General features: G+C 56.9%; 1 protein-coding gene across 4 annotated transcripts; it reads left to right on the forward strand.

Annotated features, from left to right (window-relative positions):
* Positions 1–118: 118 nt before the first annotated feature.
* SIRT2 (sirtuin 2) lies at positions 119–19447 on the forward strand. Of its 4 annotated transcripts, XM_040976342.1 has the most exons (17): positions 119–184; positions 898–944; positions 2785–2790; positions 3655–3703; positions 3917–4030; positions 7332–7373; positions 7475–7581; positions 7688–7744; positions 8164–8232; positions 16027–16156; positions 17575–17634; positions 17897–17952; positions 18077–18153; positions 18239–18290; positions 18834–18904; positions 19034–19100; positions 19197–19447. In XM_040976342.1, the coding sequence occupies exons 1-17, from the start codon at positions 169–171 to the stop codon at positions 19350–19352; spliced, it is 1176 nt and encodes a 391-aa protein (XP_040832276.1). In that variant the 5' UTR covers positions 119–168; the 3' UTR covers positions 19353–19447. The 4 variants fall into 4 exon arrangements, with proteins under 4 accessions (XP_040832276.1, XP_040832274.1, XP_040832275.1 ...); XM_040976340.1 differs by lacking the exon at positions 2785–2790; XM_040976341.1 differs by lacking the exon at positions 2785–2790 and having other exon boundaries at positions 19200–19447.
* Positions 19448–19828: the final 381 nt, after the last annotated feature.

Genomic DNA, 19828 nt, shown 5'->3' on the forward strand with positions numbered 1-19828 from the left:
TCTGGGAGTTGTAGTCCTACTTTCCAGCATCTTCCTGAAAGCTTTGTATGCGACCGAGATGCTTGCTGGGAGTCGTAGTTCTCTGCCCGATGCCTGTCCCTTCTGTTTCCGGTGCCGTCACGGGACAGAGCAGTCGGTGACAGCCCCGAGGGCCCCCGCCCCGAGCCCATGGCCGAGCCGGATCGTGAGTCGGGGACCCCGGTGGGAAGTTCGGGCCGCTCCGGGGCCTGGCGAGGGCTGCAGGCCCCGGGGCCCGAGGGCGGGCGCGGCGGGTTGGCAGCAAGGGGTTACACTGGAGGAGTGGAGTTCCGAGGGTGGTCGCGAGGTGATCCAGCCTCACCGGGCGGTGGGTCTCCGGGGCGCGAGGTTCTGAATGGTCTGTGCCAAGTAACTGTGATTGTGGGTTGCTCACACTTTGGTTGCTGAGGACGAAAGTTGCCGCCGTCTCGGGTGTTGTCAGGGGCAACTGTAGGATGCTAGGGGTCCCCTGCTGTCTGGTGCTATCTGTTCTCCCTGGTTCCTGTGCCTCTCCTGAACCCATCACCTCCCGCGCACCTTCTGCCCCAAACCCACCTCTTCATCCTTCTGTCTTCCTCTAAATTCCCCTCTCTCCCTCCCCAAATACACCCTACCATGTCCCTCCTAACTCTTGCTAAGTTTGTCAGCCTTGAATCCCCTACCTGCTCTTCCAGTCCTCCCCTTCTCAGCCATTCTAGCCCCCCCCCCCGCCACTGCTGCCAACCCCTTCACTTTCCCAACAGTTACTGCTCTGTCCCTGCCTCTGTCACCTCTGTATTTACTGGCCCCGTGCCCCTCCCCACCACTAGCTTGAGCCCCTGTGTCCCCCCCTTAACCATTCCCTCCACTATAACCACGTCTGCTCCCCTCCTCCCCCAGCCTCTGACCCTCCGGAGACGCAGGCAGGGAAGGTGCAGGAGGCCCAGGTGAGATGCGGGGAAGGGTGGAGGGGAAGGACAAAGTTGGCTATGTTGTTGCACCCCACTCTCGGGGGAGGGCGTGGGAGGAGGTGGCAGAGGGGAGATTGTACCCCCCCGGGGACCCTCGGCTCATTGCCCCCAGCCCTCGCCCCACCTCTTGTCAGGGTGCAGCCCTTTGCGGGAAGGCTGGGTGTGTTGGGGACTTCCGAGAGAGATAGACAGAGAGAGAGATGAGCAGTCTCGCTGCCTGGGCCCTGGTCTCCTAAACTGCCCTCTATCCCCAGTGCCACCTGTCCCCTCCCCTTCCTTCCTAACCTCCTGTGTGCTGGCCTGGGAGAGTCAGGTGTCCCACCTGGTTCCCGCACATTCCTGCTGGATCATGCCAAGTTCCAGCCAGGCCTCTCCCAGTTAGACTCCAGAGTTCGGCCTAGGCATCAGACCCGGAGCCGTACGCGGTGTTGTCAGTGAGAATGACTTGGAACTCAGGCAAGGCGAGCGAGGCTGTGCCATGCAGCTGGTACAGGGGCTGTGCAAGGGCTAGGGGCGTGAGCAGGTGATGTGTCCAGGAGCTGGGTGGCTGGGTGTGACACGGTCAGCTGGGCAGTGTCTGCTTGGAGCTCTAGCTCATTGAATCTTCCCAGCCTGTATTTCATCCTGGCCATTTCACAGATGAGCAGTTTGAGGCAGAGCTGATACCTAGCCCGACCTCTGTCCCTCAGCTGTAGGAAATGCAGGGCGTTTGGCATGCTGCCTTCTAGACCCTGCAGGGTCACATGGGGTCATGGACAGTATCTCCAGCTCCCCCAGATGCTGAGCGGGTCTCACAGGACCTTGCTGTGTGTGGTCTGAAAAAACGTTGCGGCCCAACACCCTGACGTACGCAGGAGATGGGTTTGTTTGGCACATGGGGCTGTGCACGTGCGACTGCTGTCTCACCCGCCTGGCTCCTCCAGCAGGACCACTAAGAGGGAAAAAGGTTTCCTGTCCAAAAGGAATCCTCACTCCAGATGGCAGCCATGTGAGGCTGTAAATTGTGGTATTGTCCATCCTTGGGCCACACTGGGGACAGTCCCAGTGGCTGTCCGTGGATGGGTTAAATGGGCTATGATTCCACACACAATGAAGCACTATGCAGCCACTGGGGAGAATGAGGTGGCCTGTAGCACGCCGTTGTGGGAGGACGCAAGGTGCAGTGGCGTCCTGGGGCATGGCCCTGGCGCAATAATGAGGGTTTCTGTGTGGAGAAAAAAATTCCCCGATAGAGTAGCTACACTGAGCTGGCTGTAGTGTTTCTCTCAGCAGGAGTGGGAGTGAAGGGGGGAATTACAAGGCCAGGGCCTAAGTTATACATTGTCTAATGATTGATTCCCCCTCCCCCTTACGATTGATTGATTGGTTGATTTGAAAAGCAGAGTTACCGGGGAGATCTGCAGGGAAAAGTTCTATTTGCTGGTTCATCCCTCAAATGGTCAGAACAGCCAGGGCTGGACCAAGCCAAAGCCAGGAGCCCGGAGCTTCTTCCAGGTCTCTTACATGGGTGCAGGGGCTCAAACCCTTAGACCGTCCTTCACCACTTTCCGAGGCACATTGTCAGGAAGCTGGATCCGAAGCAGAGTAGCTGGGACTGTAAGCAGTGCTTGTATGAGGTGCCAGCCTAGCAAGCAGAGGCTTAACTGGCCATGCCACAACCCTGGCCCCTAATGGTCGGCATTTTGCAAGAACTCGTCAATCTTTAAAAGGAATGGAAACCATTTCAGTGTGTTTGCAAAGTGAGGTTCCCAATCAGATGGGCCTGGGAAAGGGGGTGAGGAGCAGCAGGCTGCGATTGTGCAAGAGGTTTATACAGGAGAGTGTGTTTCTGTGACCGAGTGAGGGGGCCGGAGCAGCTGGGGAGAAGGGAGAGCCCTCCAGGTGGAGCCCAGCACGGGGAGACCAGAGGGGATCCCCAGCAGTCTCCCCCCATTCCGGGGAGAAGACAAGCTGGTCCCGGAGCCCTGTGGTGGCCAGAAGGGGTCAGGGGGCAGAGGGAGCCTGCTGAGAGCTGAGGACAGCGGCAGGGGTGGGGAACCGAGGCAGCAGGGCCACTGAGCTAATCAGGGGACAGGGAGTCTACGTTGAGATAAGGCCAATAGAAGAGTGCTTTTGCGGGAGATGGCCATGGAAGCCTGTGCGGGGATATGGTGCAGAACCCCAGGTGTAGGGACAGAGAGGTGACATCACCACGCCAGTGGCACTTGAGGAGCTGCAAAGGTGGAGAGGGACCCAGGACAGGGTCCTCCCACCTAGGGGAGAGCTGACTAAGGGGGAGTTAGGGCGTCAGGCAAGGCGTGGGGGATCGGGCAATAGTGAGGCACAACCTTGGTGAGTAGGGCAGCTGGGCAAGGGACCCTGTGACAGAGGACAGGGGACACCACGCATGGGACTATGGCTACAATCAGTACTTACTGAGGTTCCCCCATTCCTTTTGCCACTGCGGGCTGCAAGCCCCTCCCCTTGCTGAGAGGGGTCCCTGCCACCCAAGCCAGGACCTGGAGACAGAGGAGCCCGTCCTTCCCAGCATCACCCCACTCTCTGACCCTGGGCCCCAGCTCTGGCCCTCCTGGTTGGAGCCTGTGTCGCCCAGTGCTGGGGCTCTCCCTCCCCCACTTCTTTATCCCCTCTCACCTCTCTGACTTGGCCACCCCACCCCACCCCACCCCACCCCACCCTCTTGCAGGATTCTGATTCTGACTCTGAGGCCGGAGCAGCAGGTGGAGAAGCCGAGAGTGAGTAGCTGATGGGGAGGGCTTAGAGCAGGGGCTGGGGGACAGCCCCTCGGCGCCACCAACAGTGTAGTCCTGGGGGCTGCTGGCCAGGTCAGGCTTTGGGCATTCTGTGGTGGGGAGGCTGGGGACCCCTGGGCTGGGGCAGGGCCCCTGAGGCCACCCATGCCACCTGGCTGCATGCCCACCTGGCCCTTGTCTCCCTCCTTCTGGCAGTGGACTTCCTACGGAACCTCTTCTCCCAGACCCTGGGCCTGGGCACCCAGAAGGAGCGTCTGCTGGACGAGCTCACCCTGGAAGGGGTGAGCCGCTACATCCAAAGTGACCGCTGTAAGTCCGGGGCCCTTCCTCTGCTCCAGCCCCAGGCCACTCCCTACCCCAAACACTGAACATTGGTGCAAGCGTGGCTGCATCCAGATGCTTCTTCTGTGTTCTCAGAAATTCTGTTTCTGTGTTGGGATAAAGACCAACCCCTGGTGCCTCCAAACGCAAATTATCCCCGCCTAGCAGCTCCCACTGAAGGATATCATGGTTTGTTTTGTTTCCCCCCCTAGTGATTCAAGTGCAAAAGCAAAGGCTGGCTCCAGCTGACGCAGGCAGGCGTCACCTGCCTGGTCCTGATGGGGCAGCTCCGTCATGCAAGGACCCACTGGGCTCCAGTTGGCTGGGCCTGGTTCAGAGACTGGGCGTGTCACGCAGGATGAGGAGTGTTCCCTGTTTATTATTATTATCATTATTTTTAAAGCTGTATTTTTTTTAATAGGCAGAGAGAGGGAGAGCTAGAGATCTTTCACCTATTTGTTCACTCCACAAATGGCACAACAGCTGGACCTGGACCAGGCTGGTAGAAGCCTGGAGCTTGCTCTGTGTCTCTCACATGGGTGGCAGGTGTCCAGATCCTTGGGCCATCTTGGACTGCTTCCCCAGGCGCGTTGGCAGCTCAACCCACTGCATCGCACCAGCCCCTGACCGCCAGAAGCCATTTACGCTCTGTGAACACCTTAGGTGCACCGCCCGAAGAGAATTTTATGCAATATTTTTGATGCACCTGCATTTTGATCATGACCCATCTCATGAGCTCAGAAGTGGAATTTCCCACTTGTGGTGTCATATTAGCGCTCACAGAGGTGGTGACGGGGGCTCCTATTGGATGTTCAGTTTAGGCAAGTTGTGGTTTTTTTTCTTTTTGTACTATATTTTAGTTTAGGCAAGTTGTGTCTGTGATAGCTCCTAACTCACTGGGCTCTCCGGAGAGGTAAATGAGTAAATACAGATATGAGCAGCTGTAGCTGGGCCAGGCTGCTGCCGTGGGCGGGGCGGTGGCACTGCGGCTGGCACTGCTGGAAGCTGTCCCCAGGCCCACTATCGTGCCTGTCAGCTGGTGCCTATCGACAGGGGCCACCACACAGCCGAGATTTGCCATGGGTTGAGCTCAGTAGAGTCTGAGAAACCAGGCTCTCCGCAGTCCTTGACAGGAACAATTGCCCCCTTTTTTGGGGCCTGAACGGCCTTTTGTGAAGGAGTCTTCTCTGGTTTCCCCAGGCCCTAGCTATTGCCAGCTCCCTCCTCGGCTTGGGCAGCCTCTGCCCTCTATAGGGGCAGGCCAAGGCAGCTGTCTGCCACCATCATCTGGCTATGTGGGGCTCCAAAGAGTGCATGGATTTCTGCAGCTAAGCTGGGGGGGCCTGGCCCGAGACCCATCAAAGGGAAGTGACAAATCAGACTGGGCTAAGCACTTTACCGGCATGCTCTTATTTTGTTTTTGTTTTAAAGATTTATTTATGTTTATTGGAAAGACAGAAACTTTAGACAGAGAGGAGGAGACACAGAGGGAAAGATCTTCTGTCCGCTGGTTCACCCCCAAGTGACTGCAATGGCTGGAGCTGAGCTGATCCAAAGCCAGGAGCCAGGAGCCTCTTCCAGGTCTCCCACACGAGTGCAGGTGCTAAAGCCTTGAACCATCCTCCACTGCTTTCCCAGGTCACAAGCAGGGAGCTGGATGGGAAGTGGGGCAACCAAGACACGAAGTAGCACTCATATGCGATGCTGCCACTTGCAAGGCAAGGATGAACAAATTGAGCCATTGTACCGAGCCCTATAGGCATGCTCTGTTGATCTTCACTTTACACCTAGGAGGTCATGGCAGGAGTGGATAGAGAAGGAAACTGAGGCAGGGGGAGGTTGTGACTTGGTGTGAGAAAAACACCTGGCAAGTAGCAGGGGCCAGATTTAAGCCCAGGTCTCCTGTGCTCAGCTGTGCATTGGGACCACGCAGGCCCAGCCGCCCGGCAGGCCTCCCTTCACTCACCTTGCCCTCCTCCTTCAGACAGGATGCCCTTGAGGTGCCTGACCACGGGGCATCACGGTTGTATCTGCCCATCCGCTGATGGGCAGATGGCAGGGCACCTGCTGGGCAGCAACAAGGCTGGCAGTGCGATTCCACCTCTGCCTTCGTTAGTGAAGATGGGAGACTACCATGCTCATGGTGGACAGGCCGTGACGGGTGGGGACAGCCTTGTGGCACAGTAAGACTCCCCGAGGGACAGCCACACACTCTGTGAGAGTGGCCTGGGTTTGAATCCCCACTTATCAGCCAGCTTCCAGCCTGTGCACCCTGCAGGGCAGCAGGCTCAAGCAGTCGGGCTGCTGCCACACCCATGGGGCAGAGTTCCCAGCTCCTGGCATCAGCCCGCCCAGGTCTGACACCGTAGAAATGTAGACAGTGAACCAGCAGGTGGAAGAATTCTCTCTATATATTTGTCTGCCTTCCAAATAAAAATAAATAATAGTTTTTAAAAAAGATTTATTCATTTTTATTGGAAAGATAGATCAGATTTACAGAGAGAAGAGACAGGAAGACCTTCTATCCATTTAGTCACTTCTGAAATTGCCGCAGTGGCCAGGATAGAGCCGATCTGAAGCCAGGAGCCAGCAGCTTCTTCTGGGTCTTGCACACAAGTGCAGAGTCCCAAGGCTCTGGGCCCTCCTCCACTGCCTTCCCAGGGACATTGGCAGGGAGCTGGATCAGGAGTAGAGCAGCTGGGGCTCAACTAGCACTCTGCTATAGGTGCCAGCGTCCCAGGTGGCTTAACTCATTATGCCACAATGCCAGCACCAACTGGTATAATTTCTGATAAGCAGATCCTTCTTGAAAAAATATTTATTTATTTTACTTGAGTGAGTTACTGGGGGGAGAGAAACAGAGAGAGGATCTTCTATCTGCTGGTTCATTCCCAAATGGCCACAATTACAGGCCCACAACTACAAGCTAGGAGCCAGGAACTTTTTCTGGGTCTTCCACATGGACCATCCCTCTACTGCTTTCCCAAGCCACAAGCAGGGAGCTGGATAGGAAGTGGAGCAGCTGGGACACAGACCAGCACCCATATGTCATGCCTGTGCCGGCCCCATAATAAATGGATTCTGAGTTCCTCTGCTGGCTCCTCTTGCCCTTCTTGGCTGTAAATAAGGGGTGCCAACTTCACTCCGTGGAGAAGGGCAAAGACCACGGTGCCCATGAAGTGTTGGCCTGGGGCGTGGCCCGGCGCCCAACGTCAGGGCTGGGAATATGTGACCGCAGTGGAGGGGCTGAGCAGGTCACCCCCAGGTGACACAAAAATTTCTCTCCCAGGTCGCAGGATCATCTGCCTGGTTGGCGCTGGCATCTCCACGTGTAAGTGTCGCCTCCCTGAGCACTGGGGGCCGCAGAGGGTCCCCGGGGTGCAGACAGGGCCAGCCTCTCTGATTCCTGGCTCCCTGCCCCTCCGCCTGCAGCTGCCGGCATCCCCGACTTCCGCTCTCCGACCACCGGTCTCTATGCCAACCTGGAGAAGTACCGTCTTCCCTACCCAGAGGCCATCTTTGAGATCGGCTACTTCAAGGTGTGTCCTGCCTCCTCCCATCTGCCTTGAGTGGAGGGGAGGGGTGGCCCTGCTCCAACCCTCAGCAGACCCGGAGCCCCTAGCTCGCTCGCTCTCTCTCTCACAGAAACATCCGGAACCCTTCTTCGCTCTTGCTAAGGAGCTCTACCCTGGGCAGTTCAAGGTGAGTTGCTTTTTTTTTTTTTTGTAAGAGATGGGATCAGGGATTGAGAGAAACAGCAGACAGGGGGAAAAGGAATTTTCAGGCAGATACAGTAGTTTAGTGTGAAAGGGCCCAGACTGTTCCCCCATCATGTGGCCCTATTTTTCCTGTCTCTACAATGGAGTCATTGCTGTTGTCCAAGGTGAAAACCCGGATCCCAGAGCTGGGTTATCCCCGGGTGGAGCCAGACCCAGCCCCTCCCCGGCCCGGTGACTCTGACCAAGATAAGCTTGCTTCCCTGTGTGTGCTCGGCTGTGACACAGGGAGAATGGTGGCCTGCCCCTCTCAGGGTTCCCGGGGATGACACCTTGGGGTGAGAGAGGCTGGGCCAGGCTGTGAGGCTCTATATGACCCATGCCCTTGCCGCTCTGTCCCTGCAGCCAACCACCTGCCACTACTTCATCCGCCTGCTGAAGGAGAAAGGGCTGCTCCTGCGCTGCTACACGCAGGTAGGCGTTCGGGTGGCCAGCAGAGAGGAAGGACCGGGTACTTGTTTGGGGATGCATTATAGCTGGGTGCACCAGACCGCAGTCTGGGCTGCTCAAGCAGACATGGGGACACTTTTGACGTCTCAGGTCCCTAATATAAGAGATGTTTGCATTCCACTTCGGGTGTAGAACTTCATCTTGGAATTGCATGGGAAGTGGGGCAGGGACAGGCTAGCCCTCCACCGTGGAGCCGCAGGTGCTGGAATAGCAGCCTAAAGTGTCCATCACCCAGTCTCTTTCTCCTGGACCCGGCTGGCCTGCAAGCTCAGACGCTGCCGCCAGGGGGCGACTTGGGCCTGTTTAGATCTAGATTTCTCAGCCAGGGCAGGTGTGCCCGCCTGTGGGGCGTTGGGTGCCTTGTGTGCCCCTGCCCAGCATCAGCAGCATTGTGTGTCAGCTCTCCCAACAGGCAGCTGCTGAGTGTCCACCCCGTGGCTGGCCCTGCCAGCAGCGCACATTCCCGGCTCCCTGGAGCTGGTACGCGGGGAGAGGTGACAAGCAGCACGGGGAAGCGGTGCCTGAGTGTCCCACAGTGGTCGGTCTCTCAGGCACACTTGGCAGGAAGGAACATCAGGTGCTGCCTATGTACATATGTGTGCCCGTGTATGTGGGAGGACACGGATGCACGTGTGTGTGTGTGTGTTCAGGAGGAATTAGGTGTGCAAGGTGACTCACTGAGGTGACATTGAAGCGAAGGCCTACAGGGCTGATGGGGGGAGCCTCGGGGTTATCTGGATGAACAAGCTTGAGGCAGAGGGACAACAGGCCTGTCCACTGCCATGGCGGAGAATAGGAACCCACGCTGGAGAAGCAGTGTGGAGATGGGGTTCGGGCTGAGTTGAAGAAAAATCAGGGCCGGGACGAGGTTGTGAAGGGCCGCCCAGCCCCGTGGAAGCAACGCTCTGTCCTTGACTCCAGAAGAAATGGCATCAACCGCGTGCTTGGCTTCCTGTTGTGACTTTTTTAAAGACTTATTTGTTTATATTGGAAAGGCAGATTTACAGAGAGAAGGAGAGTCAGAGAGAAGATCTTCTGTGCACTGGCTCATTCCTTAAATGGCTGTAACAGCTCAACAGGAACTGAGCTGATCCTAAGTCAGGAGCTTCTTCCAGGTCTCCCAAGTGGCTGCAGGGTTTCAAGGCTTTGGACCATTCTCCATTGCTTCCCCAGGCCACAAGCAGGGAGTTGAATGGGCAGTGTGGCAGTCAAGACATGAATCAGCACCCGTATGGGATCGCATCGCACATATGGGATCCGGTGCTTGAAGGGGGCAGGATTCGCCACTTGAGCCACAGTGTAGACCCTCCTGCTGTAATTTGTATTTTAGTTTATTTGAGCGATATGCAGGAACAGATGGACACATAAAGGGTATGAGCCTCCTGGCTCCCCAGATGCCCAGCCTTCCCCGGGCTGAGCCAGGCTGAAGCCAGGCACTGGACACTCAGTCCAGGCCCACCACGTGCGTGGCATGGATTTAGCACTTGAACTTTGACTGTTCCCTCCAGAGCCTACAGCAGCAGGAAGTTAGTGGAAGTGGGAGCAGAGCCGGGACGCGAACTCGGGCACATTGAGATGGGCTGCGAGGGTCCCAGCCTGAAGTTCAGCTGCTCTGCCTCACCCTGTCTGTTTGAGAAATGAAAAGAGTTAGCCCTCCCCTATGCTGGTTACTCCCTGGAAATCCTCCAACAGCTTGGGGCAGCGCTAAGCCACACCCAACCACCTGAGCTGTCACCACTGCCTCCTGGGGCCTGCAGGAGCCGGAACCTCAGTTAGGAGCCAGAGCAAGAAAGAGACTGAGAGAGAGATCTTCCATCCACTGACTGACTTCTCAACTGGCTGCCGCAAGCAGGGCTGGGCCAAGCAGAAACCAGGAGCCTGGAACTCTCTCTGGGTTGCCCACATGGGTACAGGGACCCAAGCACTTGGGCCGTCTTCTGCTGCTTTCCCACATGTGTTAGCAAGGAGCTGGGTGGGAAGTGGAGCAGCTGGGACTTGAACCCATACCCAAAGGGGATGCTTGCGTCACAGGTGGAGGCTCACTTAGCCTGTTGTACCATGAGATCTCAAGAGGAACATGTTCCAAGGCCAATGTGAAATATATAGGCCTTTCTCCTGTCTGCTGTGTTCGCTGCATGGATTGAATGTAACAGGCCGTATTTTCAAATGGCATGTTTCGTAAACTGTAAAGCTGGGGGAGACGTTGCAGGCTCGCGTTTCCTGAAACACTTTACTCTCCGTCTTCCACCTCAGCCACCAGCTCAGTGACTCACCCAGCTTCCCGGAGCACACCGTCTTCGCTCACTCCAAGCTGTGCCGACACAGCACTTCTGAAGCTGTGTGCACTGCTGTTTTTTTACTGCAGCCCACCGCCCCCATTCAAACAGGAGCGCAGTGGTCATGCCCATCAAGTCCACAGCAAAACCGCCACGGGTCTTGTCAGTTACATTCCAGGGTTTCCCAGAAAGCTCATGGAAAATGCATGTTAGGAAAGACTGTGCATGAATTTCAAAAATATTTCACACCAAAATAAGCTTATTATTTCAGACAGAAAATGCTTTCTTTTTCTTTTGAATTCTTAATTTCTTTTTGTATTATATTTGAGAGACAGAACGTCAGAAAAAGCCCTCCCCACCCCCCACCCGCTGGGTTACTTGCCAGATATCCAGGGCTGGACCAGGCTGAGGCCAGGTGCCCTCAGGAGAGGCAGGGTCCCCGCTGCTTGGGTGCTCACTGTTGTCTCTGCGTGCCCACTAGCAGGAAGCTGGGTCAGGAGCCAAGTCTTCTTTTGTAGGGACTTTCCATTCTAGATTTAAATAGAAACATCACAGTTGGCAAGAGCGGGAACCCCAGAACCTTCCTTGCAACACTCCTCAGCAATGGGAGTTTGGTAGGGAAAGAAAGCTTGATGCAGAATGGGCTGATTTTTTTTTTTTTTTTAAAGATTTATTTTTATTATTTTTTTATTGGAAAGGCGGATATACAGAGAGGAGAGACAGAGAGGAAGATCTTCCGTCCGATGATTCACTCCCTAAGTGAGCCGCAACGGGTCGATACTATGCCGATCCGAAGCCAGGAGCCTCTTCCGGGTCTGCCACGTGGGTGCAGGGTCCCAAAGCTTTGGGCCATCCTCCACTGCTTTCCCAGGCCACAGGCAGGGAGCTGGAAGGGAAGCGGGGCTGCCGGGATTAGAACCGGCGCCCATATGGGATCCCGGGCGTGCAAGGCGAGGGCTTAACCACTTGCGCCACCGCGCCGGGCCCAGAATGGGCTGATTTTTAAAATTCATTTTAAAAGATGTATGTATTTTCTATTGGAAAGTCAGAGTTACAGAGAGAAGGAGAGACAGAGAAATCTCAGGGATCCCTCTAGTGGGGACCGCGAACTTGAGGTGTAACAACAGCTCAGGGGATACTGGGGATGCAGAGCCAAGATGAGCCAAGGCACACTTGAGTTACACTGGGCAACTCAGAGCATGTTTTTTGCCAGGCAAGCAGGCGGATGAAAGTTACTAGTTAACTAAACAATAGCATACAAGCTGCCCTGACAGTAGATCACAAGGGATTTGGAAAGCAATCAGCAGGTGCCAGGCAACGGGATAAGTGAACTTGAATTACAGGAATCAACACCCACAAACGCATCTAACTAGAAAAGGGATCTAACAGAACCTTGCTTATAATCAGATACGTTCAGGCCACAATCACTTAAAAAAAGAGGAAGATAGCAAAGACGCCTCACACCTCCCCAGGCACGCTTAACCAGCAAGGCGGCCCACCATCTCGGCAGGAAGTTTGCTTCCTGCAGAGTTCTCATCTGCTGAGAACGTCTGAGATTTGGGGTCTCTTGGGCGTTTGGTGGTCTGTTTTTTGTGGGGGGGGCAGTCCTTCAACAGAAAAAGATCTTCCATCTGCTGGTTCACTTCCCAAGTGGCCATCTGATTCAAAGCCAGGAACCTGGAGCTTTTTCCAGGTCTCCCACGTGGGTTCAGGGTTCCAAGGCTTTGGGCCATCCTCTACTGTTTTCCTAGGCCATAAGCAGGGAGCTGGATGGGAGGCAGGGCCCCTGGGACACAAACTAGTGCCCATATGGGATCCTGGTGGTTGCAAGGTGAGGATTTAGCCACTAGGCCCCTGCTCCGGGCCCAGAGAATGGGCTGATCTTGAGAAGTGATAAGGATGGGTGTTGGAGGTTGTGAGTCAGAGTCTGCAGGCTATACCCTGTAGCAGGCTGCCCCCAGCAAGGGCATCTGCTTAGGGTGAGAGCAGAGCTACAGCCCCAGGCTCTGGGCTGACCTGGGCACCTTGGCGTGGGGCTGCCTCATTCCTCCGCAGGAGGAGATAGCTTCTTCCATTTCCGCAGGTGTCTCGAGGGCCTGGGCCCCTGCCGCTGCTAATGTTGCCCTAGACAAAGAGTAGACCAAGGCTTACAAGGGCAGGAGACCTTCACATAGTGCAGTCTCCTGCCTGGCACTTCCCTGGTCGCCCCCTGGGCAGCTTTGCCAGTGAGCGCTGTTGACAGGAGCCGAGTGAGGACCGGCCTAGGGGAGCGGCCACCTCCACCCCACCGCAGCCCCCGCCATTGGCTCAGGTTTCTCCCCACCTGGGTGCCCTGATTCCAACTGCCATGCCAAGGCCAATGCTAGCCACCACTCTCATGGTGTACCCCTTTCGTAGGGAGTGGCTTCCTCCCGCCACGTGCCCCGTCTCCCTCCCTCCACTGCTGCTCTTCTTTGGAGCTATCGAAGCACAGGCAGACACACAAATTCATGTGCAGTCACCTGCTACCTCACACTTCACTTAGCAACAAGGGGCATAGCCCACGGTGGTCCTGTTAGATTAGGGGTAGGTGTGTGATGCACTGACGGAGACCCCACTTGGAACACGTGCATTGTCGGCGGAGAGGCTGGCTCTGGCTCCCGGTGCCGCTTCCCTAAGGCACACGCTGGGAGGCACGGGGTGATGGCTCAGTGACTGGGTTCCTGCCACGTACGTGAGAGACCCGGATGGAGTTTTGCACTCTGGACTTTGGCCTGGCGTGGTCCTGGCTCTTGTGGGCATTTGGGGAGTGAACTAACAGCTGGAAAAGCTCTCTCTCTGCTTTTTCAAACAACAATAATAATAAAAAAAAAATGGTGTCATTTATGATGTTCTGGAAGGCTGTTTGTGCAGGAACGCTCCAGCGTTTGCACAGCGCAGCCACCTGCGCCACATATTCTGGAGCTTGGCGCACCCCTGGTGCAGCGTGACTGCAAGTGTTTGTTCTGCACCCTGCACACCCTGCCTCTGTTGACCTGCACCTTGCACTGTCTTGAGGTCATTTCATACCCCATGTAGGGACCCGCTTCCCTCTGGTTTAAGTCGATTTCGCCATCCTAAGCGATGTCAAAGACTAGCCCAAGGTAGCAGGGTCAATGGGAAGCTGAGGAAGGTGTGTGCAGAGCCCTGGGTGCTATTCTCCGGGTCAGACCTCTGTGGGGGTTCCTGGGATGTGTCCCCATGGCTAAGGGGACCAGTGTGGTTCTTTTTGCATGCTATTTATTTCTTGAGGAAATTTAATTTTTTTTTTTAAAATGGAAAGGCAGATTTACAGAGGAGAGACAGAGAAAGATCTTCCATCCACTGGTTCGCTCCCCAAATAGCCACAACAGCTGGAACTGAGCCGATTCAAAGCCAGGAGCCAGGAGTTTCTTCCAGGTCTCCCACACAGGTGCAGGGGCCCAAGGACCCAGGCCATCATTTGCTGTTTTCCCAGGCCATAATAGGGAGCTGCAAGGGAAGTGGAGCAGCCAGGACTGTGGGATGCCAGTGCTCCATTGCATGCGATTTAGTTTTGTATAAGATTGATTCATTTATTTGGAAAGCAGAATGACAGAGAACAGGAGAAACAGAAAGCGAGAGATCTCTCCACTGGCTTACACCCTAAATTCCACGAAGGCCAGGGCTGGGCCGGGCTGAAGCCAGGCGCCCGGATCCCCATGCAGGTCTTCTACGTGAGTGACAGGGGCCCAGGATCTGGGGGCCATCTTCCACTGCTTTCCCAGGCTCATCGGCTGGGAGCTGGATCAGCCACGGAGCAGCCGGGAACTGGAGTCAGCGTGCCAATAGGATGCTGGCATCGCCTAGGTGGCAGTTTTAGCTTCTGAGACAGAAGCCAGTCCCTGATGTTGAGTCCTTCGCATGTACACAGCTTGCTTTGCTGTTAGTGGACTGAGTCGAGTATACTAAAGGCTAAAGCAGGGTGTGTAACCATGAGGGAGGAGGGCAAGGCCAGGCCGGGGGCTTCTCATCCACAGGTCCTAGGGAGCAGAGCAGACTGCCGCAGCACTCCACCCCTGAGCAGACTTGTGGAGTCTCCAGGAGACTGGACAGCTTAGCTGCAGGCCATGCCCAGTAGGCCATCTGTGCCTCCTGTCTGTGCCATCTGTTAGCCCCTACCCCAGCGACCCCTCGCCCCCGGGGGACAGAACAAAAGCTGCTCCACAGGGGCTGGGCGGTCTAAGAAAAGCCCAGAGCACGAATGTTCACATAAAAGAGAATTTTTCGGCTCATCGACTATGGGATGCCTCCTTGAGTCCAAAGAACACAGGCTGCTGGGCCACCAGTGGTACCGTCCGTCATGCAGAACTCCAGCTGCCAAACCAGGAGGCCAGAGAAGCCTCCTGTTTCACTGCTGTGCGTCTGTGCTTGTCAGGGCTGCCACGTTCAGCTCTGCAGGTGGGGCACTGCTCAAGGAGGTCGCCTCAGAGCAACGTTACATGTCTGTTTAGCTCAACACATTTCTGGCATGTGGCAGTCAAGTGTGTGGTTCTTTTCTGAAAAATTGAAGTGGTCCAACTTAGCAGGAAACTTGAGTTTGGGCCACTGCTGGGAGCGGCCAGGACTCTCTGACCCCTTCCGTAGAGCCAGCAATATGAGCAGAATGGCCTCAGCAGAACTCAGCACCTGCTTCTTGCTCCGCCCTCCCCCTTCTGTGTCCCAGCAGTTCCAGTGGCTTCTATGAGCTCAATGCCTGCTACAATTGCTTTTCTTATTGTTAAAGATTTATTTATTTTCATTGGAAAGTCAGATATACAGACAGGAGGAAAGACAGAGAGGAAAATCTTCCATCCAATGATTCACTCCCCAAGTGGCCGCAATGGCCCGGAGATGAGCCAATCCGAAGTCAGGAGCCAGGAGCTTCTTCTGGGTCTCCCATGTGGGTGCAGGGTCCCAACGTTTTGGGCTGTCCTCGACTGCTTTCCCAGGCCACAATCAGGAAGCTGGAAGGGAAGTGTAGCAGCTGAAATTAGAATCAGCATCCGTATGGGATCCTGGCACATGCTCGGCGAAGACTTTAGCCACTAGGATACCATACCAGGCCATATCTTTTCCTTTCTTTCTTTCTTTCATTCTCCTTTCCTTTCTTTTTAAGATTTAATTGGAAAGGCAGGATGAGAGAGAGAACTAGAGAAAGACCCATCCTCCATCCACTAGCCCAAGCTGAAGCCAGGAGCCCAGAATTCCATTTGCCTCTCCTGTGTGGGTGCAGGAGCCCAAGCCCTTGGACTGTCCTTTGCTGCTCTCCCAAGTGCATTGGCAGGGAGCTGGACTGGAAGTGGAGCAGCCAAGACTCAAATATGGAATGCTGGTATAGCAAGTGGTGGCTTAACCCATTATGCCATGACACCGGCACCAAGTGCCACCCGGTCCATGACTGGACGGGAAGATGAAGTGTTCACACCTGACCCCTCTTCCCTGTATCTCCCACTTTCCCCCTCAGAACATAGACACCCTGGAACGAGTGGCAGGGCTGGAGCCTGAGGACCTGGTGGAGGCCCACGGCACCTTCTACACGTCGCACTGCACTAGCTCCCAGTGCCGGCGCGAGTACACCCTAGGCTGGATGAAAGGTAAGGGGGTGAGGCCGGGGTTCCCTGCCAACATCAGGGTCTTGGGGGCCACCGAGCTTTGCAGTGCAGCACCGACAGCTGGGAGGTACCAGCACCTCCTTGCTCTCCGCGGTGTCCTCGCCAGTGCAAATTCCAGGCTACTCGTTGGCCTGTCCTGTGGGGCCACAAAACCCTGGGGCTAGGTCCTTTCAAGTGCCTGACCCACCTGCACCCAAGAAAGGCCACACTGTCTCCCAGAGCTTTCAGAGTTGAGAAAAAGGCTCCTGTCTACACTGGCCCACGTAGCAGCCGCTGGCACTCTGGGGCCGTGGCTGGTGCAGCCAAGGAGCTGAATCATTCCTTTTCTCCCATTCAAAGTTGTACAAGTCCTGCACAGATCGGACAGCACCAGGGCAAGCTCTGGGTTGTGACGTCAGACGGGGCGGGGTCTGGCAGGGGATGTGGAGGAGGTGTTTCCCCTAAAGGCTGCCAGTCGCAGTTCACGCAAGGCCAGGGTGCCCATCCCCCCATCCCACTAGCCAGGACAAACCCACGCCTGTCGCCCATTGTGCCAGCAGGGAAGCCACTTGTCGCGGTGTGGATGCTATCTCTGACGGCCTTTATGCTCGCTTCACAAAGCTGTCCGTGTCCACGTGTGAGCTGGACAGCTGCAGCGTGGCCTGGGTGCCCCTGCTGAGGGAATGCCTGCTGACCACCCCCACCCTACAAGCTGGGAGAGGGAGGGAAAGAGTCCCTTGGTCGTCACCACTGCTCATAGCCGGGGGTAATGGCCTGCAGCCACCCACAGAACAGCATCCTGTCACAGGCAGCCCCTCCGTGGGACAGACGCCAAGGAACGCGTGGCTGAATACTGAATGAGTTAGAATTCTGAGGGTGGCAAGAGACGGCAATGCCTTCCAGCCCACTGAGGCCCTCAGGGACAGGGGAGGGCTGTCACCAGGCTGCTGTGAGGGGGGCTCTGGCCCAGATCCTGGTGTGTCGTCACCCTAGTCACGTTCCTCCCAGGGGAGGGGTGGGGAAACCAGGGCTGCTCCCACAGAGCCCTGGAAAGCCCCGCTTCCAGGTGGGGGCTGGTGGGATCCTGCTGGGAACAAGGATTTGTTCATTCATTCAGTCGGTAGCTGTAGCAGGGGATGCTGGGAGCCACCGGGGGTGGGGGCTGCTCCTGAGAGGAGAGGCCTTGGCTGACAGGGCAGATCCCCCCCTCACCCAGCCCTCCCTCACACACCTGCGTTAAGTACATACACACAAGCGTGTACCCTCGTGTGTGGGCCCTTGTACAGGTGCCTGTGTGTGCATATGTGTGCACCTCTGTGTGTGATGGGCACATGGACAGTGGAGGGAGGCTGCCGGGCACCTGCCAATCCCGCACCAGCCCCGCACAGCCCTCTCTCCCACTGCCCCCCCTCCCCATCCAGAGAAGATCTTCTCGGAGGAGACTCCTAAGTGTGAGAACTGCCAGAGCGTGGTGAAACCAGGTGAGCCTGGGCCTGGGCACCTGCCCAAGCGGATCGCTGTCTCCCTGCCCGTTCCCCCTGCCCCTCCCCACATGGCCCGTGCATCCCCTTCCCCTACCTGCTGCCCTCCACCAGTGTCCCAGGGAGGAGGGAGCAGCCCTGTGCCTCTGCTCGCCGCCTTCCAGCCGGCGCTCGGCCTGCCTTTCCTCCACCCTGTTCTCATGGGTCTCCCTGCGTCACTGTCCCTGCCCCACTCCCCGTGTCTGTCACTGTCTCTGCGCAGACATCGTGTTTTTCGGGGAGAACCTCCCGGCCCGTTTCTTCTCCTGCATACAGTCCGTGAGTGGCCTCAGCTGGTGGGGTGGGTGAGATGGGAGGGGAGGAGAGGCCCCGGGTGGACGTGGCCTTGCTGACGGGGTATCCAGTCCGGCCCTCGCTGGCCGTTCCACGCCTCCTCCCACAGGATTTCACGAAAGTGGACCTGCTCATCATCATGGGCACCTCGCTGCAGGTGCAGCCCTTCGCATCCCTCATCGGCAAGTAGGTGGGGAGCCAGCACGGGTGGGGCTGGGCACTGCTTGGGGACGGGGACAGATCCTGACCCCTGAGCCTCACGTCCCCCCAGGGCTCCCCTGTCCACCCCTCGCCTGCTCATCAACAAGGAGAAGACCGGCCAGGTGAGCCGCCCACTCCCACCTGGCCCTCTCCCCTCCCTCCATGCTGCCTCCTCCCCTGGTTCCCCTTTTCCTCCCCCATATCAGGGGGGCTCCTCAACTCACTCCTTGGGATCCCAGGCTGCCCCTGCTTCTAGGATGCTGCGAGCCTCTGTGCCCATTGGATCTGGTGACAGGGGCCAGCGTCAGCCAAGACAGGCCCTGCCCAGTACCTGTCACCCGCGGTAGCTGAGGTGATGACAGGGCCACTCCATGGTTGACATGCTGTGTCGCTCCAACATAATGCAGCTTTAGAACACAGTTTTTTCTGAGTCTTTCCAACCCCATCCCTGGAATCCTTAAGTTGGGGAGGAGTGGGTGGTGGCTGCGTCTTTATTCCCACCACAGCCAGCAGGGAGAGGGTGCCCAGGGGCCAAGTCCTTCCCCAAAGCCACAAAGCTGGGAAGCAGGGAGCCCACTGGCCCCACCTGGCTGGGGTCTGTGCCCTTGGACCCGCCCTCCCCTCCCTTGCCCACTTGTCCTCCCCGCCCCTCCCCTTCCCTGCAGACAGACCCATTCCTCGGCATGATGATGGGCCTTGGAGGAGGCATGGACTTCGACTCCAAGAAGGCCTACAGGTGAGGCCTGGGCCAGGGGTGGCGGCAGAGCTCAGGAGGGACCAGGCCCAGATGGGGGAGTGGGCGAGGGGAGAGTGGCAGGGACCCCAGCCAGGCTTCGGGACTCTGACCATCCTACCCACATTGCAGGGATGTGGCCTGGCTGGGGGACTGTGACCAGGGCTGCCTGGCACTCGCTGACCTCCTCGGATGGAAAGTGAGTAACTGGGTGACCCCAGCCCCCTCAAGACCCGTATAGGGACCCTGCTTCTGCCCCATGTGACCTCTGACCTGCACGACCCTTGCCCCACAGAAGGAGCTGGAGGACCTGGTCCGGAAGGAGCATGCCAGCATAGATACCCAGCCAGGGCCAGGGACCTCCAACCCTGGCTCTGCAGCTTCCCCCAGGAAGTCTCCTGTGCCTACCAAGGAGGAGGCCAAGACCATGGAGGGAGAGAAGCCCCAGTGATGGCTGTGCCTCCAGGCGGGACACCAGCCCTCTGCCCTGGGCCAGTTGAGCCCCAGCCAGCTCTGGACCCCTCTAACTTGGCATCTCTCATCCATGGAACTGGGACCAGGGACTGGGGCACCCTCACTCAACCTCCACGAACCTCTAACTCCCTCCCGAGGGTCTCTAACAGCCTACAGCTCTAACTGGCTCAGGAGGCACCTGCCCAGACTAACTGCTCCCGGGAGGTGGGCACCACGCTTTTTAACTGTCCCGGTCCCTGTCCTGGCTCCAGGGATACCTGGGGCTAAGGACACAATCTAACCTACCCCAGAGTGGGACATGGGTCCCCCCCCGCAATGCCTCTCACACTCAGGGCTGTGGGAAGGACCCCCAGATTTCTGCTTCCAACCCCCAAAGTGGCTGCTGGGTCCCCTCTACTTGGGACACCTTTCATCTGCCATCTGGGGATGGGCAGAAGATGTTGCTTTTTGGAA

Source organism: Ochotona curzoniae, unplaced genomic scaffold, assembly GCF_017591425.1.
Source record: "Ochotona curzoniae isolate NIBS_2020 unplaced genomic scaffold, NIBS_Ocur_1.0 contig_2699, whole genome shotgun sequence".
Lineage (NCBI taxonomy): Eukaryota > Metazoa > Chordata > Mammalia > Lagomorpha > Ochotonidae > Ochotona > Ochotona curzoniae.